The sequence below is a fragment of the Aethalodelphis obliquidens genome, unplaced genomic scaffold (assembly GCF_003676395.1).
Source record: "Aethalodelphis obliquidens isolate GAN/ISIS:26980383/991018 unplaced genomic scaffold, ASM367639v1 scaffold5, whole genome shotgun sequence".
Classification (NCBI taxonomy): Eukaryota; Metazoa; Chordata; class Mammalia; order Artiodactyla; family Delphinidae; genus Aethalodelphis; species Aethalodelphis obliquidens.
Genome location: NW_020837949.1, coordinates 12425382 through 12450169, shown reverse-complemented (window position 1 = coordinate 12450169; position 24788 = coordinate 12425382). Strand labels below are relative to the sequence as shown.

The 24788-nt window shown below is 41.9% G+C and overlaps 1 protein-coding gene across 10 annotated transcripts in view; it reads left to right on the top strand.

Moving 5' to 3' along the window:
- Positions 1-24788, top strand: part of AGK (acylglycerol kinase) — an 86572-nt gene that overhangs the window by 4692 nt on the left and 57092 nt on the right. For 6 of the 10 annotated variants that reach the window (XM_027101702.1, XM_027101699.1, XM_027101707.1 and 3 more), the window contains 2 exons: positions 848-965; positions 16610-16723. In XM_027101702.1, coding sequence (XP_026957503.1) covers positions 865-965; positions 16610-16723 — 215 coding nt within the window. In that variant the 5' untranslated portion in view covers positions 848-864. The remainder of the gene's footprint in view (positions 1-847; positions 966-16609; positions 16724-24788) is intronic. The other 4 variants (XM_027101706.1, XM_027101705.1, XM_027101709.1 and 1 more) reach the window with 1 other exon arrangement.

The window sequence follows — 24788 nt, the reverse complement described above, 5'->3', positions numbered from 1 at the left end:
TAGTTTGCCTTCCGTATAGGAGTGTGTGTCTATCTCATTTTGTCATCAGTGAGTATAATCATTTAAAAATTTTGGTAATTTTATAGGTGAATAGTGATAGTTCTTTGTAATTTGCATGTCTTTGATTACTCAGGCAGTTGAGCATTTTTACAGAGCTATGTGCATTTCCTCTTCATTGAGTTTTCTGTGAATGTTCTATTGAGGGCCTAGTGTTTTCTCCTATTTTGAATAATCCCTTTACATTACTAGTTTGATTACTAATTTGATGATATACACTTTATATATAATGGATAAGCAGACACTCTTTTTTTTTTTTTTTTTAAAACCCTTTTTTTTTTTTTTTTTTTTTTTTTTTTTCTGGCCGTGCTGCATGGCTTGCGGGATCTTAGTTCCCCGACTAGGGATCGAGCCCAGGCCCTGGCAGTGAGAGTGCCGAGTCCTAACCACTGGACGGCCAGGGAATTCCCAGATAAGCAGATACTCTTAAATAGCAATATAATGACTGTAAGGAGAAAGCAAAGACAGGACACCTAGAATTCCCTTCTTCTCTTCCTGCTTCTCTCCCCCTTCCTTCTAAGAAAAAGTGATGAGAGAAGAAAAAAGTGTAGTTTAGGTGGAAAGAAGTGAAGAAAGAAAGAAAGAAAGAAGGAAGGAAGGAAGGAAAGAAAGAAAGAAAGAAAGAGTAGGTGGGTGGGTGGGTGAGGAGATGAAGGTGATGTAACTAGGAAGGAAAAGGAGGGAGGAAGGAAAACATGGAGAGGATGAAAGAACCGAAGACAGTCATAGGGACTCTGCACGATTCCCTTGGACAATTATATTTTTTTCTTTTCTGCCTCTACTAATCTAGCAAATCCCTAAGAGAAGATGACTGTGTTCTTTAAAACACTTCGAAATCATTGGAAAAAAACTACAGCTGGGATCTGCCTGATGACATGGGGAGGCCACTGGCTCTATGGAAAACACTGGTAAATATCTGACAGCCCCCATACCCCCCTCCTTCACATGCAACAACAAAACAGTTCAAAAGGGCCTACGGTTAAAATCCTGTTTAGCTGTGCTTGTCTCTGTAATACAGTGTGTTGTAAAAGGAAAGCAAATGTTAAAACCTCAAAGACAAAGGCTTCTTGTTGTACCCAGTTCTGAAAGATGGAAACTGTATAGAGCTATTAACACTCGTACTTCAGTGGACACAGATTACTGCAGCGAGATCAGAACGGGGAGAAATTGAGGGCCGCCTAGACAGAGACAAGGGACTTCCCTAGTAATAGTAGAGGGTTGGAACTCACACGTGTCCTTGGGTGGTCCTTCCGTTTTCCGCTATGGTCTCTTGATCTCTAATAGTGCCCATTGCTAGACACTGAGTCTGCTACCTGCAACCCCTGTGATTTTCCTCATCTAACCCATTAGCAACAACAAAACTAATGAACCCATTAGTTCATTTAAATGAAACTTAGACTTTCAGACCCTTTGTTTGAATAAGGAATTCCAGGCAGTCTTGGGTTTTATTAGCCCTTCAGGTCTGTGGGGAGAAGAAGGTGCCAGACTCCTCTTCTGGATTCACATGGTAATAAGATTTAAATAAACAGCTTTTATATAAAAGTTACACAGATTACTAAGAGAGCCGATCAAATTGCAGTCTTTTGGGAATTCAGGGCTACGTCTTAAATATATAGCAACATTCTCTGACATCCGAGTGTCCCGAATAACTGCTTTGTTAAACAGAAAACTGAACAGGCTTTATAATGGAAGTCTCCACTTTGGAAAGGAGAGTCACACTGGTACTTCTGTGAACGTTCTCAATTCACCACTATCAGAGATAATTTATGATGCTCATGGTGTCTACTTTTTGTAGGTGTGGAGAAGATGGAACATTCCCCCCTTTTCTTTCTAAGTCTTCTCAAGGCTAAGCACTTGAATTCCATTAGCTAGCGTATAAAGAACAGACCTAAGAATCTTAAAATTTTAATATATGAAAAAGAGAAGGGCAGAGGAAATGTTTTAACAAATTGTGTACGGAGCATATAATGTTTGGCTTTTCCTCCCTTTTCAAACTACTGGGCTGGCCAAAAAGTTCGTTCGGGTCTTTCAGAAACATTTTATGGCAAATTTGAGCCGTAACATTTAAGCCCTCGAGGAAAGGCTCCTTCTACCTCCTGCCAGGGTAGGAGCCAGGATTTCCTATTTAGGAGCACCCAGTCCAGGCCACAGCTGGCTTAAGGCGGGAGAACCTCCCACCTGCTGCGGATTATTGCCATTGCTACTGCTGGGTGAAGATGTGAGGAAATAACCGTGTCCCCTGTTCAGGATGTCTTTAAGGTACCATAATAATTTCTCGCCAGCATAGTCTTGAGACTTTAAAAAAGGCCCATTAAGTCTGTGGCACGTCGGAGGCCTCATTCTCAGTTGGATCTGAAACAGCTTGAACTAGAAGTGTAGCAGGAGGCTGGAGGCATCATTTGCTCGGTCTCTACCCTTGACATTCAAGGTTACTACTCAGAATGCAACCCCCCATTGTCCTGCATAGCTTCCTTTTCTCAGACTTCTCTCCACATGCTCTGGTGCTATTTAGCACCCCTCCCTCCCCCTTTTAAAAAATTGTGGTAAAAAAACACTAAAAGAAAATTTACCACCTTGACCATTTTTAAGTGTACACTCAGTAGTGTTAAATATATTCATATTGCTGTACAGCAGATCTCTAGAACTTTTTCATCTTGCAAAATGGAAACTTTATCCCCACTGAATACAACTCCCCATTTCCTCCTCCCTCCAGCTCCTGGCAACCACCATTCTATTTTCTGTTTCCGTAAGTTTGACTGCTTTAGATACTTCGTATGAGTGGAATCATGTAGTACTTGTCTTCTGTAACTGGCTTATTTCACTTAGCATAATGTCCTTATGGTTCATTGACGTTGTAGCATATGGCAGGATTTCCTTCTTTTTTTAAGGCTGAATAATATTCCATTGTATGTATATACCACATTTCTTTATCTGTTTATATGTTGATGGACATTTGGGTTGCTTCCACCTCTTGGATATTGAGAGTAATGCTACATTGAACTTGGGTATGCAGATATGGCTGTAACATCCTGTTTTTAATTCTTTTGGGTATATAACCAGAAGTGGGATTGCTAGATCAGATGGTATTTCTATTTTAAAATTTTTGAGGAAACTCCATACTGTTTTCCATAGTGGCTGCACCATTTGGCAATCCCAATTTCTCCACATCCTTATCAACACTTGTTATTTTCTGGGTTTTTTTTTTTTTTTTTTTGATATTGGCCATCCTAATGGGTGCAATATGGCATTCTGTGGTTTTCGTTTGCGTTTCTCTTAATGATTAGTGATACTGAGCGTTTTTTCACATGTTTGCTGGCCATTTGTTTATCTTATTTGGAGAAATGTCTGTTCAAGTTTTTTGCCCATTAAAAAAAATCAGGTTATTTGTTGAGTTGTAGGAGTTCTTTAACCTTTTATGAGATACATGATTTGCAAATATTTTCTTCTATTCCATAGATTGACCTTTTTCTCTCTGTTGATTGTCCTTAGATGCACAGAAGTTGTTTTTTTTTTTTGTGGTATGCAGGCCTCTCACTATTGTGGCCTCTCCCGTTGTGGAGCACAGGCTCTGGACGCGCAGGCTCAGCAGCCATGGCTCACGGGCCCAGCCGCTCCACGGCATGTGGGATCTTCCCGGACCGGGGCACGAACCCGTGTACCCTGCATCGGCAGGCAGACTCTCAACCACTGTGCCACCAGGGAAGCCCCTACACAGAAGTTTTTAAGCTTGATGTAATTCCATTTGTCTGTTTTTGCTTTCGGTGTCACATCTAAGAAATCATTGCCAAATCCAGTGTCAAAAGGCTTCCCCGCTATGTTTTTTTCCTAGGAGTTTTATAGTTTTAGGTCTTAGGTTTAGGTCTTTAATCCATTTCGAGTTCTTTCCCCAGTGTGTCTCCTAGGTGCCCTTGTCAAACATCATTTGATCATATATGTGAGAATTTATTTCTGGGCTCTCTGTTCTGTTCCACTGATCTATATGTTTATCTTTATGCCAGTATCATACTGTTTTAATTACTGTAGCTTTGTAATATGTTTTGAAATTAGTGATAGGCCTCTAACTTTGTTCTTTTCCAGTATTCTTTTGGCTATTCAGGGCCCTTTGAGATTCCATATGCATTTTAGGATGGTTTTTCCTATTTTTTCAAAAATGCCACTAGAATTTTGATAGGGATTACATTGAATATGTAGCTCATTTTGCGTAGTATGTCTTTTTTTTTTTTTTTGCGGTACGCGGTTCTCTTACTGTTGTGGCCTTTCCCACCGTGGAGCACAGGCTCCAGACGCGCAGGCTCAGCGGCCGTGGCTCACAGGCCCAGCCACTCCGCGGCATGTGGGATCCTCCCGAACTGGGTCATGAACCTGTGTCCCCCGCATCGGCAGGTGGACTCCCAACCACTGCGCCACCAGGGAAGCCCAGTATGGACATTTTAACAATATTAAGCCTTCCAATCCATGAGCATGGGATGTCTTTCCATTCATTTGTGTCTTCTTTAATTTCTTTCAGCAGTGTTTTAGCATTTTTAGTATACAAGTCTTTCACCTCCTTGGTTAAAATATTTATTCCTAAATATTTTATTCTTTTCAGTGCTATGGTAAATGGGATTTAAAAATTTTTTTTCCCCTTTTTCTTGAATTATTTTATTTTTTATACAGCAGGTTCTTATTATTTATTTCATACATATCAGTGTATACCTGTCAATCCCAATCTCTCAATTCATCCCACCACCAGTACCCCTGCCCCTGCTTTCCCCCCTTGGTGTCCATATGTTTGTTCTCTACATCTGTGTCTCTATTTTTGCCTTGCAAACCAGTTCATCTGTACCGTTTTTCTAGATTCCACATATATGCATTAATATACGATACTTGTTTTTCTCATTCTGACTTACTTCACTCTGTATGACAGTCTCTAGGTCCATCCACATCTCTACAAATGACCCAATTTTGTTCCTTTTTATGTCTGAGTAATATTCTATTGTATATATGTACCACATCTTCTTTATCCGTTCGCCTGTCGATGGGCATTTAGGTTGCTTCCAGGACCTGGCTATTGTAAATAGTGCTGCAGTGAACATTGGGGTGCATGTGTCTTTTTGAATTATGTTTGTCTCTGGTTATATGCCCAGTAGTGGGATTGCTGGGTCATATGGTAATTCTATTTTTAGTTTTTTAAGGAACCTCCATTCTGTTCTCCATAGTGGCTGTATCAATTTACATTCCCACCAACAGTGCAAGAGAGTTCTCTTTTCTCCACACCCTCTCCAGCATTTGTTGTTTGTAGATTTTCTGATGATGCCCATTCTAACCGGTGTGAGGTGATACCTCATTGTACTTTTGATTTGCATTTCTCTAATAATTAGTGATGTTGAGCAGCTTTTCATGTGCTTCTTGGCCATCTGTCTGTCTTCTCTGGAGAAATGTCTATTTAGATCTTCTGCCCATTTTTTGATTGGGTTGTTTTTTCTTGACATAGAGCTGCATGAACTGTTTGTATATATTGGAGATTAATCCTTTGTCCGTTGATTCGTTTGCAAATATTTTCTCCCATTCTGAGGGTGGTCTTTTCGTCTTGTTTATAGTTTGCTTTGCTGTCCAAAACTTTTAAGTTTCATTAGGTCCCATTTGTTTATTTTTGTTTTTATATCCATTACTCTAGGAGGTGGATCAAAAAAGATCTTGCTGTGATTTATGTCAAAGAATGTTCTTCCTATGTTTTCATCTAAGAGTGTTATAGTGTCCAGTCTTATGTTTCGGTCTTTAATCCACTTTGAGTTTATTTTTGTGTATGGTGTTAGGGAGTGTTCTAATTTCATTCTTCTACATGTAGCTGTCCAGTTGTCCCAGCACCATTTATTGAAGAGACTGTCTTTTCTTCATTGTATATCCTTGCCTCCTTTGTCATAGATTCATTGACCATAGGTGCGTGGGTTTATCTCTGGGCTTTTTATCCTGTTCCGTAAATGGGATTTTTTTTTTAACTTCCTTTTTGAATTGTTCACTGTTAGTGTATAAAAACACAACTGATTTTTGTGTTTGATTTTGTAAACTTTGCAAACTTTTGCAACTTTGCTGAATTTGTTTATTCTAATAGCTTATTTGTGTGGACTCTTTAATGTTTTCTACATGTAAGATCACATCATCTGCAAACAATTTTACTTCTTCCTTTCCAATTTGGATGCTTTTTATTTCTTTTTCTTGTCTAATTGCTCTGGCTAAGATTCCCAGTACTATGTTTAATAGAAGTGGCAAGAGTGGGCATCCTTCCCTTGTTCCTGATCTTTTTTTTTTTTTTTGCGGTACGCGGACCTCTCACTGTTGTGGCCTCTCCTGTTGCGGAGCACAGGCTCCGGATGCGCAGGCTCAGCGGCCATGGCTCACGGGCCTAGCCGCTCCACGGCATGTGGGATCTTCCCAGACCGGGGCACGAACCCGTGTGCCCTGCATCGGCAGGCAGACTCTCAGCCACTGCGCCACCAGGGAAGCCCTGTTGCTGATCTTTAAGGAAAAGCTTTCAGTCTTCTCTGTTGAATATGATTTCAGCTGTGGGCTTTTCATATATGTCCTTTGTTATGTTGAGGTAGTTTCCTTCTATTGTCTTTACAAAAAAAAAATCCCAAACTTGTCACATAACAGTCCTCACATTATTTTTTATAATACTATTTTAGTTTTTTCCCTGCAAAAATCTTGCCCTGCAGCTGTCTTGAATAGAAGCTGCCCTCCTCTTCAGATGGGTTGTGAGGTGGGGTTGCCATTCTCCTAGCTCCTCGGTACCTATCCCAAACCATTACTCTTTCATCTTCTTCTAAAAATCTTTTCTCCTTTGAGGCTCATAATATCTGGCTATATTATAAAACCGTAAACCACCCAGCTTTCTGGGATCTCATCTACATTAGACTTAGGCTTTGGTGCCTGGCTTATCAATGTCCTTTTCTCTTTAAGAGAAAAGGGCATTGTTATCTTGTTATCTTTCTGAATGCCCTGAGTGTTTATGTGAACATCCCACCTAACAACACCTTGTCTTTCCTTTCCCTGACTTAATCTATTCCTGGGACTTTAATACTTTGCCCTCCTTCAACTTTCCCCATTCTCACTGGTTGAATGCTAAACCTTGTCATCACTTGTCCTTGTTCCACTTTTGAAAATGGAACTTAAGCATCTGACTCTCTCATTTCGCCCTTCTATTATTCCAGTTTTCTTCCTTTACTCCTCTTTTTCAGTGTTATCAAGACTTCTTGTCCCTTGGGCCCTCCACTTTCTTCCCAATCTATCACTCACCCCTGCCTTCTTCACTTTCTTCCTGTCCTAGATTCCTTGATTCAACACATCACACAGTTCATCACAGTTTTTCGTATGTCCTCCCTGGCCTTTTCACTCTCTCATTTCCTCCTCCTATTTTAAGTTAAGCTTTTTGAATAGGTTCTCTCTGCTTCCCTGCCTCCTACCCATTCTGCATCCTGTGTGGTCTCCTTTGAGTTAGTCGCACCACTTTTATTACTCATCCTTTCTGACCGCTCAGCTGTAGACACCGTTGCCTCTCCTTGAGACACTTTTTTTCCCTTGGCTTCTGACTGCCAGGTATCTGTTTTCCCTCCTACTCCTCTGGCCATTCCTTCTCACCTTTTCCTTCTCCCTTCTACTCAGGGGTTACAGCAGTAGTTCTCTAAGACTCTGCCCTAGGCCCTCTGCTCCCTTTATACCCTCTCCCTGTATGATCTCATCTGCTCGCAGTGGCTTTGTTGTCAGCCGTAGGTAGACAGACCGCAGGTTTGTATTTCCATAGAGCCCTCTTCTGAGCTCCAGACCTATATGTGTGCATTCGGCTGCTTCCTTAACTTGTCTCCTTGGTTGCTTCCTAGGTTCCTCAAACTCAACAGACTAAAAATAAAATCAAAAGCTTTCCTGTCACACCGGTTCCCTCTCAGTGATTAGTACCACTCACCATCCAGTTTCCCAAACTAAAAATTGGAACGTGATCCTCCATCCGTCCTTCATCCTTATTTGCCACATTCAGGTTATACGTTCTAAGTGATTTTACTTCTTTTGTATCACTTACTTTGTTCGATTTCTGTTGTCCTTCCTCACTGTTGCCACCTTTGTGCTCACTACCATCATCTCTGGCCTGGATTCTTACTAAATGCTTTCTGACTGTTCTCCTTGTATCTACTCTTGCCTGTTTCTAATCTGTTTTGCACAGCACTGCCAGAGCAGTCTTTTAAAAATGCAAATTGCTATTGCTTTTAGACTCAAATCCCAAATTCTTACCAACTCTACATGACTTGGTCCCATCTGTAGACAGCTCTAACTAGCCCGGCCACACTCTACACTTTGGCATATAGAACTCTCAGGCCTTCCAAAGTGGCATGTCCTTTCTGTTTCAGGGCTCCTTAGAGGGCCTTCATACACGTTCCCTCCTGAAACTCTCTTCCCTTCTCTTCTTCCCCAGCCAACTACCATTTCTCCAGGTCTCAAATGTTACTTCTTCCCTGTCGCCTCCAGTCTTGGTTAGGCAGACTTTCTACCTTTTCTCCATGGTATTGTGATCTTCTACATAATACTTATTACTATTATAATTTTTTGTTCTGTGTGTTTTTTCTCTTATATTATAAGACTCTAAAGGCAGGGGCCCTGTTTGTCTTTCTTAGTATTGTCCCCAAGACCCAGCACATAGAAGGTCCTTGAGACATATTGTATTTATGGAGGAAGGAACAAACAAGAGAATGAAAGTCTCAGAGGGCAAAATCTCAACCCTGTTGACCGGCCACTTGTGAATTCACAAACCCAGGCTGTTGAATCCTCCTGAAGAAAATGATACACTAAACCCATAGTCAGGTGACTCTTGCATTTTCACAAACTTGTTTTGAAATAATCATGAATTTCCTCAGTTTCCTGCTTCACCTTCTCCATATTCATTCTTGGACAACCTTAACTCCTACTTCAAAGACAAAATAAAGAACACTGGGCAGTTACCCCTGCACACACATTCCTCTTCTTTTTGTCTCATTGGATGAGGTTGCCATCCTCCTGCCCAAGGCCGACCCCTCCAACCCTGATCTGCATCCCATTCTTCCTCCTTCACTGGTTATCCTTTTCCTCGCTTGTATCTTGAATCTCATCCTTCCTACTTCTTTCCCCCTATTTGTCAAACTCTTCCTAGCTTAACGTGTCGTCTCAGCTGTGGGTCCCCATTTATTTACTGCTCTCTCTCTTCCATTTGTACCATTCTTGAGATCTTGCCTCACACTTGCAGCCTCTACCTCCACTTTAGAGTAAGCTTAGTAAAATCTGGTTTTGTTCCCATGATTTGATTGACCCTGTTCTTGACGAGGTCGTTAATAGCCTCTTAGTTGTTAAATGAAGTGGATACTTTCAGTCCCTGTCTGCCACATTTGATTCTCTTTGATCATCTCCTCTTCAGTTACCTTTAGGGTGTCTTTTTGTTCTGCTTGTCCCTTAAATGTTGGTGTCCCAGGTCCTATCCTCATTCTGTAGACTTCTTAGGTGATCATAACTACACTAGGGTTTTCAGGTGTGGTACTTAAGATTTCAGAGTCATAATGCTTTTTAGTCCATGTCTTGCTTCTCTTGACATCCTATGTGAGTCGTGTCCCTGGAGTTGTACCATGCAGCCAGCCAGCAGAATATTCTTTCTAAAAGAGAACTCTGATCATGTCACTGTTCTACTGACAACCTGTAAGTGACTCTCCATTGCCTGGAAGAAAAAGACCCAACTGCTTAGCATGGCATAAAAGGCCCTTCATGATCCTGCCTTGTCTTCCTCTCAGCTTTTTTCTGATTCCTTTTCATCCTCCCTCCATCACCCTTACACTCAACCTCTGTGTTCCAGAAGTCTTTAGAAAAAGACCTGTTTCCTGTTGTCCCTCTCTGTCCCTTTGCTTGTGTTCTTCCCCCAACCTGGAACACTTGCTCTTCTTCACCTGGCCAACAGCTCAAAAATGTCACAAAGCTGTGTTAATGGTGGCATTATTAGAATAAGAGGAAAGGAAAACCACCTGTGTTAAATAATTACGCTGTACCTGGTGCTGGGCTAGTTGTTGCCGTGTGCATACATGGTCTCATTTAATCCTCAAAATAGCCCTGTGAGAGAGGTAATGTTATTCCCATATATAAATGAGGAAACTGAGGCTCAGAGAAATTAGTAACTTGTCTAAAGTCATATTTCTGCTTGCTGGTGAAACTGGGATTTGGACCCAGGTTAATCATGTTCTAAATCCTATGTACTTTCATTGCTGCTGACAACTTTGAAAAATAAAGCTCACTTTAATATATAAATCCTGTTGTAATTATTAAATGACATTAACTTTTAAATGCCTTTCATATAACTTTATTAGAACTGTTCTATTATGTTCTCGTTTCATTTTTCACTGGATAGAATAAAGCTCCTTTATTAAATAGAACACATTTATTAGCATTTAATAGAGACAAGGTGAAAACTGGACACATCTGCCCAGGGACCAGAGCCCTCGTTTCAGAACCTCCCGGGTGCTCTTGTTTGTTCTTCCGTGCTCTCAGCTGCTCTCTGTGGGCCTTTCATATACTGGTCTGACTCCCCTTCTCCTTTTCTCCCTTTTACTCACTGTTCTTTCCCTTTCACTCTGCCTTTCACTTTTCTATCCCCCCCTTTTCTTAGCTTCCTTACCTGTTTGTAATTTATAGATGAGTACATTTATTTTTCCTCTATTCTACGGAAGTCTTCAAACATACAGCAAACTGGAAAGAATTTTACAGCAAACACCTGCCTGCCTACTACTTGGATTCTAGATTTTACTGTATTTGCTTCATCACTTATCATCCGTCCATCCTCCTCTCAGTCTTACTTTTTGATGCATTTCCAAGTATTAATAATTTGTCAACATCAGTGTACTTCCACCTGAATACTTGACCATGCATATCAGTAATTAGAGCTCAGTATTTGCTTATAGTGTTTTTTCCCTTGCTATGAAATTTACATGCAATGAAATATACAAATCTTAAGCCTGCTTTCACTGTTTTGTCAGATGCACACACCTGTGTAACCCAGACTCCTAGCAAGATAGAGAGCGCTGCCACCCCTCCAGACGTTTTCCTCATGTCCCTTCATAGTCAATCCCTGTCCCCCACACCCTGAGGCAACCATTGTTCTGTTTTTTTTCCCACCATAGATTCTTTTTTTTTCACTTCTAGAACTTTATATAAATGGAATCATATAACATAACCTGTATTGTTTTTTGTAAGCCTTCTTTCTCTTAGCATAATGGCTTTGAGATTCATCCATATTGTTTTATTTATCTGTAGTTCATTCCTTTTTTTTTTTTTTTTCTGGGTAGTATTCTAGAAGATAAGCATAAAATAATTATAATTTTACACTTATAGAATTTTAAGTTCCTTGTTCTTGATTTCTAACAAGAACATAATAGTGAACATAATATTTTATATTTCTAATTTTAAAAAGCAAGCAAATTATTGTATCATATGTATTTGACTTTTTCTTTCCTTTGAGAGGAAAATAGTGTCTCCTGATACAGAATTCACATGCCAGTAATAATAACTGGCTGTATTTCAGTGTTGATTTTAATAGCGACCATGGTTTGATAGAGTAAATTTCCGTTTGCTTTTAAGGAAACAAGGCTCTTTCTGCGACAGCTTTGGAAGAAATTGCATGTGTTATTGTATCTGCCCCAGTTTTGGCTGCTGTCTTTAACTTGTCTTTTGGCACAGGTGTTCTTTATCTGCAGGCATCATTTCATGTTGCTGTATTTATAAGTTTTCTTCTCCTGTGGGAATTCCTCTCCTTTTTTCCTCCCTTCCCCTCAGTTTCGAGGAAGAGAAACTGTGAGATTTTTTTCTCTGCATCATCTCCCCCACGGCAGGTCGCAGCAGTTGGCAGGAACAGCAGAGGCTGCTCTCAGGACTCTGGTAAGAGCAACTGAAGAGGAGGAAATGAACCTCTTTGCCGAAAGTAAAGAGAATTTAAGTATTGCTCATTCCTCTTCAACTGCTCTTCCCAAGCTTTCGGGGTTCCCTGGGGGAGATCGAGTTTCAGGTTGTTCAGTTCATCATGTCAGCAGTTACCTGCGATGGTCCTTCTCTCATTTGGAGCCCTTTCAGTAGCAAGGAGCCTGCTAACAGAGAGTGACGTAAGAAAGGAGGCACTTCTAACAGTGTGACCTTGGGCGCGCTAAGCCTCAGGTTCATCTGTAAAGTGGGGATAATACCAGTTCCTCACTGGACCATTGAAGGATTAAGATAACTGGGAAGCTCTTAGCATAATGCTTGATTGATACCAGGGTTCAATACACGCTGGTAATTGTGAATTAATTTGATATAATGTTTACTCAGTTACTTTGGGAGTTAAAACGAATTACTGCTGGTAACTGGGCAATGAGTGATTCGAGAGACAGCCAATGGGGAAGGAAGACGAGGATCTGCCAGATGGTGTAATGAGATCTCAGCCTTTTATTTATTTCACCTTCCATGGGTAACAAGACAGCTTGGAAAAGTGTAATTTCAAGCGTGACAGAACATAACCACAGAAGAGGCGGGGCCTAAGTAGTTAAAAGCCGCGAGCCGTGTCGGAACCCTTGTCTGTCTCATTTGAGCTCAGAGTGTTCCTTTCATCACTGGGGGCCTTGTCCTTGCGCACCCTGGCTCTGGCCTCTCTGCTTGTGATTTTGGCCGGTGAGCCCTTCCGCAGCTTCTCAGCTCATCCTCGTGGCTCAGCAGTTGGCCGTAGCTCTGCTCCTGCTTAGTTCTGGCTCCTGTTTCTCAGCTTCAGCCTTTGGCTCAGTGCTTCTGGCACCACTTCTGCCACCCGCCTTGGCCTGTGCCCCAGGACTCCCTCCTGTTTATTTCTGTGGAGCGTCTAGCCTCTCAGCCAGAACCCCTGGTTCCTTCTCGGAGAACCTTAAATCCCACAAACACTATACCTCCCTTAACGTGAAACTTGCAAAGCAATTGTGATACTACAGTAAGTCCCCTACATATGAACCTTCAAGTTGCGAACTTCCAAAGATGCGAACAAGCATTCGCACGTTCCGTCATGTAAGTGAGTTCACGAGTCTGGCGTACATTGTCACATGCATGCGTCCTCTACAAGTGGCTGTCTTTTTGTGTACTGTACGGTACTGTATAGAGTACAGTAGTATAGGATCTTTATTTCAACCCCGGGATGTCCGGAAGGAAGTGTAAAAGCAGTGGTATAGAGCGGATTGTATTAGTTGGGTACCTAGGCTAACTTTGTTGGACTCACAAACAAATTGGACTTAGGAACGTGCTCTCGGAACGGAACTCGTTCATATGTACGGGACTTACTGTATAGCAATGGTCCTGGGCCATGGGTCTCTAGGTTTTTATTAATACTGGAATTTTTTTTTTCCCTCTGAACAGAGGAACATTAATCTTGATTACTATATTGTAAGCATTGGTGGGAGCCCACCTTTCAAGTTCTGTGGTCAGACAGTTGCTTAGAAGGAAAAGTAAATGGTTATGAGTTGGCCTGAGGGGTGTGTTCAGTGTCATTCAATTTTATTGAGAACTTAGTGGCAATAATGATGATAATCACTAACACTTCATCAGTGCTTGCCATGTGTCAGTTCTCAGCACTTTACATTTATTAGCTCATTTTGTCTTCCTAACAACTTCGTGAGATGGTTGTTAATCTCATACTAGTGTGAGATTAATAGCCCTACAAAGATGAAGAAATTGAGGGACAGCAAGGTTGAGTAATTTGCCCAGGGTCACACGGCTGGTCAGTGTCAGGGCCCCGATTCAAAACCAGGACCTCCTCGTCACCTCTCAGAATGGCTCCTGTGTCTTAGGTAGCATGAGAGATGAACTATAAACTGAGGTTGTCTTAGGCCTCCAGCGCCATAGGGCGAAAGACGGATGATAGAATGTCGTGCTTCTAATCGGGCTTCCTTCTGAGTCAGTTGGGTCTGGGTTCAAGCCTTGCCTTTGTCACTTGCTGATGTGTGACTTCGGGCAGGTTCTTCAAGCTTGCTAAACGTCACTCTTCTTCATCCACACAGTATCTCACAACATTGTTGTGACGTTTAAATGAGATCACCGCAGTTCCTGGCACACATTAGAAAGAGCAGCTCCTTTTATCATGGATGAATAAGGCACTCCGTGCTGTGTCCTGTTTGAGTGGCACAAAGTCAGTGTTAGGTCGCCTAAGGCAAAGAGGGCTACTTAAACATTGTTTTATCATGGAAATTTAAAACATAAAAATTCGAGTAGTGCAACGAATCCCCCTGTATTGTCCCCCAGCTTCAACAGATACCAGCATTTTGCTAATCTCATCCCATCTCTCTCCTCTACTTTTTTTTTTTTCTGGAATATTTTAAAGCAAATCCCAGATATATCTCATGTCATTTTACCCATAAATACTTTAGTATCTTATCTTCAATAATTGACGAATTTTAAAAAATCACAATACCATTAACATGACCTAACAAAATTAAAAATCCTTTACGTCATCTAATATTCAGTCTGTGTTTATATTTTGCCTGTCGACCCCAAATTCTCTTTTATGGTTTTGTTCAAGTCAATATCAACACGAGTTTCACACATTGCGTTTGATGTCTATTCTTTAGCCTTGTAAACTCTAACCCCCTCCTCCTTTCATAGTATTTACTTGTTTTAGCAACCAGGCATGTCTGCATTTGCCCTTTAGAATTTTTCATCCTCCAGATTTGGCGGTTAACTTATACGGTTCAGTGCTGGGCAGATGTATCGGAATCTGAGCAAAAAGAAAAATCAGTAATACTGAGTCTGCCTTTATTTAAAACTCTGATATTGTGTTCATCGTGGGTCTTTTACGTTCATTTTGATTTTTTAAAATACTGTCTTAAAATGTTTCTCTCCATTCCTGTGTCTTCCGGTGCTCCCTTAAATTTTGCACGTGAGGCGAGTGGTTCCTCACTCCCTTCATTCCAGTCCTGGCCATGAGTTAACTTGTTTCTCTGTCTCGCCTGTGTCTTGTCCACCGGTGATTATGTCTGGCTTCTGAAGCTTTGCTATTCAAAGCGTGAGCCGTGGTCCAGCAGCACAGCTCACTCCTGGGAGCTTATTACAAATGCAGAATCCTAGACCCCAACCCAGACCTGCTGAGTCAGAATCTGCATTTTAACTGGATCCCCAGGGGGTCTGCGTGCACAGTGAAGTTGGAGGAGCGCTGCTCTGGAGGTGTGATTCCATTCAGGGTTAGTTTGTTTGGCAAGATTTCTTACTGTATCACATCAGGAAGTACGTGGTGTCTGGTTGTCTTGCTTTTGAGGATGTTAAGCTTGATCAGTGGGTTCAGATGTGATCAGCCTGACCCACCTGTTAGAAAGTTGAGAAGTCGATTCCGAGAGCTCCCTGGGGCAACATGGTGAAGAGGAGGGCAGCTAGATGGATTTGAATGTCGACTTATACTTACCAGTCTGCGACCCTGGACAAGGTGCTTCAGCTCTCTGTCTGTAAAATGGGCATTATGGTGGATGCATCTCATTGGACTGTCATGCAGATTTTCTTAGAACCGGACCTGGCACAAAGCAAGCTCTCCATCAGAGACAGTGCTGCCTTTCCACTTTTCCTTCCTCATTAGAGAAAGCATCTTAACAAAAATGTCTTGAGTGGGGCCTTGCAGACTGGGTGGGACAGTGTTCTAGGTGACATTCATGATTTGAATGTCACTTCTAGGTGACATTCAGAAGTGCACAGTGTATTTTTGGAGATTGGCGAAGAATTTGACTTCACTGGAGTTGTTTTTTTCAGTAGAGTTTGGGGAAAGCCAGATTGGGGAAGGCTTTGACTCTAGGAAGTTTGTAGTATTTGGTGAGCAGTGAAGATGCTCAAGGAGAGGAGAATGTTGTGAAGTGGAGTTTAGTACATTGAATCCGTCTCCCTGCGCAAGAGACACGGGAGGGAGAAAAGTTCGAAGACTGGGAGGGCGTTTCAGTGGTTCACGTAGAAGGTAGGAAAGGCCAGAGCCAGAGTGGTGGCATTAGGGGGGGAAAATAAAAGGGCGGTTATGAAGCTGTGGCAGTGTGAGCAATGCCCGAGCGTGGGCGCTGTGGGCAGACAGACTTCTGTTTGGTCTGGGTTTCGCTGCTTACTGGCCACGTCAAGTTACTTAATTCCCTTAACCTCAGAGCCTCATTTTCCTTATTGGTGAATGGGGACAGTGACGTCTTGTTTAGCAGGTTACCTGTAAGGATTCAATGAGATGGTGCATGTCACGTGCCTGGCTTAGAGTTGCCACTAGATAAATGCTGGCCGTAATTATTACTAGATGATTGGGTGTCTGGCTGAAGGAGAAATCATTTTTTAGCTTCAAGTCTAGGATAGTTGGTGATACAGAAAGAGGAAGGTTGCCAGGGAGAATTGGTTTAAGGAGGAGGTATTACATTCCCTTTTAGATGTGTTGAGTTTGAGACCCTGACAGCATGTCCAGGGGTAAGTGTGTCAGATTTCAGGGGGAAATTATGCAGGAGCCACACTTGACTAGACCTGTGCTGTTTCTTTTGGTACAGATTATGGTTCCAATAATGCCTTGTGCTTTATTTCTCAGGATCTCTGCGGTTTCTGACCAAGCAGATGTTTTATTTTTACTTGGACATCCATTCACATTAGCCTCTGACTTTGCAGTCAGTGGTCTGGGACCCGGCTGGTTCAGCAGCAGAAGGTAGCAAGGCTCTTCCCCCTCATGGCTTTTCCTCATTCCTGATTTTATTGCAATTTGAAGAAAGCAGTTTGTTTTGAGTTTTAGCGGTTTCAGGAGGTTTCTTCTCTCTCTGTCTCTTTTTCTGAGCACAAGCTGATGCTGAAATTTGGAGTATTAATAGGTGCTATTTAAAGAAGTTCATTTATGGGCAATTAAATAACATGCCTGTCAGCCCAGATTTGATAGGGAATAGGGGAAGCTTTTTTTTCCCCCTTTTTTTTAAGTGCAGTGAAGTGTATTTTCCCTTTCCTTTTAACTCTTTGTCATATTATTTAGAAAAGAGATTTCTTCTTTTAAAAAAACTGTTGTTTATTTTGCTTCCTTTCTGTGTTTTCCATATGTTTACTAGTGGGAGGTAGAGCGGGATGGGGTTGGACTGAGATGGAATGGCAGAGGTATATTTAAGTTATATTTTGTTTTGTAGATTTTACATAATTTTTAGGGGTATTTATATCCGTGGTTTTAGCTGCTCCAAGCACTGCAGAGAGAATAATCATAGCTGAGGCTAAAATTAACCCTTCCCCAGGTAGTAACTGACATCTCAAATATTGCATGTGCTGGAACTGCAGAAATACTGACAATAGTAGCTACTAGTTTATGTGTCTATAGGTCAGAAGTTATCCAGATCTGTCCTGAATCTTGGAGCTCAAAGTAAATAATCTCTTTCTGCATGTGATTTATACAGAGCACATTGTCGGGTGGGAGGAAGATCGGAAGGGACTCTCCCTTCCTGTGCTTTCTTCCTGAATACCTGTCATAATCTCTGTGTTGTTTGTTTTCTGTCTTTTCTTTTCTTTTTTTTTTTTTTTTTTTTTTTGCGGTACGCGGGGCTCTCGGGCCCAGCCTCTCCGCGGCATGTAGGATCCTCCCGGACCGGGGCACGAACCCATGTCCCCTGCATTGGCAGGCGGACTCTCAACCACTGCGCCACCAGGGAAGCCCTGTCTTTTCTTTCTCTATGCAAATAGGTGCAAGGACCTTGTATATAATTGTTACTTAATTGTTACTTTGTTTGTAATTGTATATGCAAATGTATAATGGTTGACAGAACAGAAAGAACTAGTATTTGGGTTGCCTAGTAAAGTTAATGTTAATACAGTATGTGAAGAAAAGTATGTGGCATAGAATGTTTGAGTTGGCATGTAGGCTAAAAATGAATGGATGGAAAAAAGAGCAGAAAGTGGAAGAAGTAAATGAACCATAAGACAATGTCAGAATACTTGTGAGAATTAGGTAGGGGTAGGAGTCATTGAAAAAGTGGCTAGTGGTAGCATCTCAAAGAGCGATGCCCTTTAAAGGCAGCCAAAGCCCACACTTGAGCGTAACCTAGCAGCTAGCTGGTGACGGTCCTCAGACCTCAGCTCCTGCGGATATTAATACGGCAGTGGAGTCGGAATGGAAATTGGTATTTTGGGGAAAGCTGAGGCTCGAATAAGAGGGTGAAAATAGAAAAAATTCATGTTCTAAGAGGAGAAAGAGAGACAATTTAGGCTTCCTACATGTCCATTTCTCTTGGTCAATGGAATGAGGGAATAAGCGGCAGAACCCATTTCCATCTCTCTGGCTGATGGAAAGTTCTACAGAACAGACCCAAATGATTGGTTTATTATGTGAGAGGAGCCCTCAGGGGATGCCATTTTTCATTAAGTCACTTCCTATCCTGAACTGGAGAGAAGTTTTGTGGAGAAAACCCGAGGAATTAGAAGGTACTTGAAATATTTAGAAGTAGTGGCGTGTTCCACTTAAGCACACATGTATAGACTAAAATGGCTGGGAACAGGTGAGATTGGAGGAAGATAGCTTTTGGATTTCTATATTTCAGAGAGAAAGAATAAGCACTGGTTCAGCTAGAGCTTCAGCTGCTAGCCATTATTATAGACGGGGCCTTCCTGCTGAGGACAGAGATTGAATCTTTGTCTGGCTAATAAGTGTTTTTGAATTAATGCGTAAAGAGTGGGGTCAGATTTAGTTGGGCTTTTTCCTAAGCCTACTTGCAGGAGACAAGGTAATCATTATAGTTATCAGTCGTGAATTGAGGTGACCGTAGCAGAGGCACATGCCTGCGTGTGTGATTAAAGAGTGGACGGAGAGTTATTGACTGCTTTTTGTGGCATTCGGGGATGCCCGTAGAGAACAGAGTAGAAGCAGAGTGTTGCGAGAAAAAAGGCCGTTGTTGAGAATGAGAAGGCTTAAGTTCTCCTGCTCAGTCTTTGAGTAACTTCTGTCTAACGATGGGCAAATCCCCAGGCCAGAATTTTCTCAGACTAGATCAATTGGGTATTTTTTAGGAGCTCAAAGCAGATGGCACTGTTGAAAGATTCCCTCATTAAGTGAACGTACCAGAATCACGTGGGGTTTAGGGATTGGCACTACATAAGAGGTGTGCGTGTGTGTGGGTGTGGGTGTGGTGTGGTGTGTGTGGTGTGGTGTGCGTGTGTGTGTGTGGGGGGTGTGTGTGTGTGGTGTGGTGTGTGTGGTGTGGTGTGTGTGGTGTGGTATGGTGTGGTGTGGTGTGTGTGTGGAGTGGTGTGGTGTGTGTGGTGTGGTATGGTGTGGTCTGGTGTGGTGTGTGTGGTGTGGTGTGGTGTGTGTGGTGTGGTGTGTGTGTATCTCTTGCCAATGGAAAGTCGTGTCATTTGATTGGTGGGGATCAGCCTGTGTTGGGGGAGGTTGAAAAGCACTGGACTAGATAATTTCTGAGGCCCTGCCCAGCCTTAAACATGTTCATTGTCAGCAAATGGAACTTGGGTTTGGATGCCTTTGATAAAGGCATTTTATTTAGCTTTAAATAAAATACCTTTAAAGCTGTAGAATTTTAACACTTTGACAAAGAAATAAATAAAGATAGTAAAAACAGGGATTGTAGACTTGAAAATTAGTGTAAATGTTCAGGAAGCCATGGTTAAATAGTGGGTAAATTGATATCTCTGGGGTAAATCACACATCTTACGTATTAAATGGGGTGAAACATATTTTGACAAAGGCCTGCTGGGAGGACTGACTTTATTGAGACAAGATACGAAAGGGGTTGCTGTATCAGCTCATTCCTCAGAGAAGCTACTTTCTCTAGATTTTTAATTTCAATGGTGACTTATTCATTCTTGCTAACCATGGATTTGACTGACTCCCTCCCTCCTTCCCTCCCTCCCTCCCTCCCTCCCTCCCTCCTTCCCTTCTTTCCTTCTTTCCTGTTTTGGCAAATAACAGTCTTGGGAAAATGTTCTTGACTTGCTTTATATTATTATTAAAAATGTTTATCTTTGCATTGTTAAATATACCTAAGTACAGAAATCTATCTGGAAGGATATTCCACTCCTGGATATACATCGAAAAAAACAGAAACACTAATTTGAAAAGGTACAATGCACCCCAGTGTTCATAGCAGTATTATTTACAACTGCTAAGGTATGGAAGCAACCTAAGTGTCCATCAACAGAGGAATGGATAAAGAAGATGTGGTATGTGTGTGTGTATATATACTTACATACATACAGTGGAATACTGCTCAGCCATAACAAAGAATGAAATTTTGCCATTTGTAGCCACATGGATGGACTTGGAGGGCATTATGCTAAGTGAAATAAATCAGATAGAGAAAGACAGATACCGTATGATATCACTTATATGTGGAATCTAAAAAATACAACAAACTAGTGAGTAAAACAAAAAAGAAGCAGACTCACAGATATAGAGAACTAACTAGTGGTTACCAGTGGAGAGAGGGAAGGGAGGAGGGACAATATAGGGATGGGGGAAAAAAGGGTTATGGGATTATATGAAATCATGTGTGTGAAACTTTTGAAAATTGTAAAGCACTGTAGAATTTAAAGAATCATTCAAAAAAAAAACCTTAAAAAAATCATTACTGTTTTCATTGTTCTCTTGGAGTTTCTAATCAGCATACTATCCATTTTCTTCTATCCAAATGAACATTCTTCAGGCCTCAAAGATCAAGCATTCTTGTTTAAGGGGCTGCATTGCTTCCGGCTTTGTCACATGCCTTTCTCTTAGGCAGGGACAGTCAGCATTTTCCCATGAATGACAGAGGCTCACTGCAGCAGCCCTTGGGTGGGGAATTGGAGGTGGCATGGGCTTGAGGAGGAATCTGTAGTTTGAAAGCTTTGCCGTCTTGCACACAAGACAGTCGCTTCTCAAAGGTTCATTTTCATCTTTGCTTCCGTTTCCACTCTATCCCTGCCGACAACCAGTGGGTGCCACCACTGCAATATAATGATTAATTATTCTAGTACACTTTGATTAGTAGAAGTAGTTGTTACAAACATCTACACTTGAAATCTGTTTTGTGTAAAGCAAAAGCTGTGTTTGCGTGCATGAAGGGAAAAGCTGGCGGTGGAAATTGCTGTACAGTTTGCCTCTGGACTATAGCGGGAAGTCTTTTTTGGGAAATAGGATGGACCCATGTGATTTTTCTCTCCGTGTAGAGTTGTTATTGAAATAACAACTTACCTTATTTTGCAGTACTAAAGTAATAAATAAAACATTTCTGGCTCGGAATAAATTGAGCGCAGCCCACTTCCTGTGGTAGCAGGCATTGTTCATATTCTTTTAAAGCCCCAGGCAGGGTGACGTCAGCAGATTTTTTCATTTTCTAATCCAGAAGCTTGTAATTTCTTTCTGTCAAAGAGCCCGCATTTTAGTACTGAGCAGACCTTCAGGGACTCTTTTTGATATGACTACATTTTGTAGCACCTCTTTTAAATTGTGTTAAACTTCAGTTCTCTCAGGAGGCAGCATGCTGTCGTGGAAACAGCATGGGCTTGGAATTTATAGACAGTCCTTTTTTTTTTTTTTCCTGGTCACAGGGTCTTCGTTTCACAATCAGATTCTTGACTCATTAGCAATCTGGAATTTCTGACACCAAACTCAGCCCCTGGGACAGTTCTTATGGTGCCTCCTGGTGTACCAAAAGGAGTTCTTGACTTAGCCTTTCTAGAGGGTTCTAGTTCCATTACCCTCTCTGGCAAATATACACACGTGCGCGTGCGCTCACACACACACACCTCCCTGAGTCTTCTTGATCTAGTAAAGTTCCTGTGACTGTTTGAAGTTTCCCCTCCTCTCCTGTCCTGCCCCACGATGAGCCCTCCTCTTGCCCTTTGGTGGTCATGACACTGAAGAACCATCCCAGCTGATCTCTTGGTTCAAGAATGCCAGATACTCCTACAAAGAATAACCTTCAGTTTATCCTCCAGAACAGAGTCTGCCTGTCTGGGCACAGGGAGTCAGTCTCTTGTGTTCAAACACTTGCCACTTATTTATTAAACAGTTATTTATTGAGTATCTTAGATTACCTACAAGAGTCTGTGCTCTGTGCTGTGGAAGAGAAAAGGGTGAATTATCCATGACTTCAAGACAGTTATAATCAAGGAGGAAAGATACGACAAGCAGCTTTGTGTGTGGTGAGGTAAGGGTGTGGGTGGTATTGTTTGGCCTCGATTTTTTTTAAAGGGAGAGGGCATAAAATGACCACATCCTTGGAGGGGAAAAGTGCAGTCCGCTCTGTCTTTTAGGAACAGCAAGGCATGCAGTTTGCCAAGAGTAGAGGCAACATCGAGAGCATGATGGGAGATAAGGGAAAGGATGCTTAGCCTTTTTCCTTGCTTGTCCACCACATCTTTCCTTTGGCTTTGAGATGAGGTGCAGTCTCCATTTACTTGGGAGTCATTTGGTGTTCTCTGTGGAGGGTCCCAACGTGCAGGGTATGTCTTCCTGCTTCTGCTTCTACTTCCTCATGGAGATGATCTTATCCCCTCTCACCCCTCTTATTACCATGTGTATCTTTAGTCAAGAGCTCTGTCTGGAATTCCAGATGTTCCAGTTGTCCCCTGGAACCTTCCACCTGCTCCCTCATCACTGCCTCAGATCGACCAGTCCAAAACTAAACTCAGCTTCCTCCCTCCTCTACCTGTCCCTCCTCCTGCCTTCCATCTCTGTGACTTTTACTGCCTTCCACTGGAAGAAATGTGGGCCCCATCTTTGACCCCTCCCTTCTTATTGGTTCCCACAAACCAGCCCTTACGTTTACCTCCAAATGTCTGCTGAGTCTGTCTTCTCTCCTTCCCCACTACCTCCATCCTGGCTCTAGTCCTCCTCGCTGACCTGCGTTCCTGAAGAATCCTCCCTGGCTCCCTGGATTCAATCTTACCTTTGACCCTTGCCCTCTTGACACTGCAGCCAGAATGATCCTTCTACAATGTAAACCTGACCATATCAGTTCTCTTCTTATGGCCCTTTAATGGCTTCTTATGGCCCTTAGGATGAAATCCCCATTCCTTAAATAGGTTAAGAAAGGCTCTTGGTGGTCTGGCCTGTACCTGGCTCCTCCGTGGCTTCCTGCCTGCAGCTGTCCCGAACTGCTTTCAGTTTCCTACCTTGGTCGTGATCTAGCGCTTGCAGGCTTTTCACATTCTCTTTCCTCTGCCTGCATTCTCCTCCCTATTTTCTCCTGGCTACTTTTTATTTATCTCCCAGATCTCAACTTCACTGTCCCTGTAAAAAGTCTTCTCTAATTCCTTCAAGGCTAGGTTAGATACCCCTATTATAGGCCTCTTTCATGGTGCACATAAAAGTCACATCATTTGATGATTGCCAGTCGAATTGTCTTTCTTCCCTTCTAAAGTGTAAACTTCATGAGGATGGGGAATGTTGGGCTTATTCACTGGTATATCCCAGACATCTAGCACAGTGCCTGGCATGTTATCTATCAAGAAACATGTCTTTTACTATATCACTGATATTTACCAAGAGCTATTCTTTGCCAGTGGATCCTACGCTTCTTCAGGTCAGGACCAAATCTTGTTCATGGTGCTGTACCTGGCACCTTGTGTTAAATAAGTTTGTTTCACCAATCACTTTTGGGAGCTTTATTCCACCTGAACTTATTAAAAAAAATTATATGGTTGTAAATCTTAAGAGTTATATTAGACAAAACTAGGAAGTAATGTGATAAATTTAATAAATGTGCTATAATGTATACATCCAAAGGAGTATTGCCCATTCAGTATTGTCTGAAATTAAGAAGAGAGAGCCTTAAGGCACTTACTGTAGGGTTAGGTTGGCGTGGGTTTGAAACCCAGCTCTCCCGCTTCTCTGAGCCTGGACTTCCTCATCAGTAAGATGAGACTATAATGCCTGCCTTGGCAAGGTTGTTGCAGAGATTAAAGGTTTATGAAAAGAACTGCCATAGTGTCTGGCACACAGTAGTAGTTCTGTGAATTTTAAGTTATTTTCTATTCCACCAATGCAGCCGTTACAGAAAATGTTTTTGAAATTTCTTTTTTGAAATAGTTTTTAGAGCTTTCTATAGACCATCATAATATGTCAATAGGAGAAATATTTTTTCCTTTGAGGATACGTTTGATTTTTAGATACAGTTTGGTTCAGAGAGCGTGATCAACATAGTTAATACCACTTTTGGTATTTAAAAAGTGTGATTATAATGAGGATTTCTTTTGTAGTGTCTAAAGTGGTACATATTCTGGCTTTCTCACAGGTGGCATTGGCAGCACGCACGTTCCATTAGACACGGTAAAATCCAGGGAATTAACGATCAAAAAATCTATTGATATTGAATAGCAGGCTGATCAGGCAGTATTAGTAAGCTCGAGAGAGCTGAGATCTTGAATAATATACTTCATCACAAGTTTAACCATCAAAATTTTACTCCTAGCAAAAAAGAATTGAGGAAAAAAATGATCCAAGGTGCTACCCATATTCTTGTATATGTTTGGGGGTCTTGTGTTTTCAGCTGGGTCCACAGGCATCAGTGTGGCTGATTCAGTAAGGAAGATGGTATCTACTAGTGACCCAGAGGAGCCTGGCGCCCTCGGAGGCCTGTCCCTAGTAGGAAGAGGAGGAGCTGGCTGGGGGAAATGGACAGGGGTGTAGAGATAGGCACTCAGCTTTTATAGCAGCATATACTTGTACAGAATAATCCACAGGATGTCTTTGTAGGAAAAGAGAGTGGAGGCACAGGTCATTCTGTCTACTAGGAAAAGCACTTTGA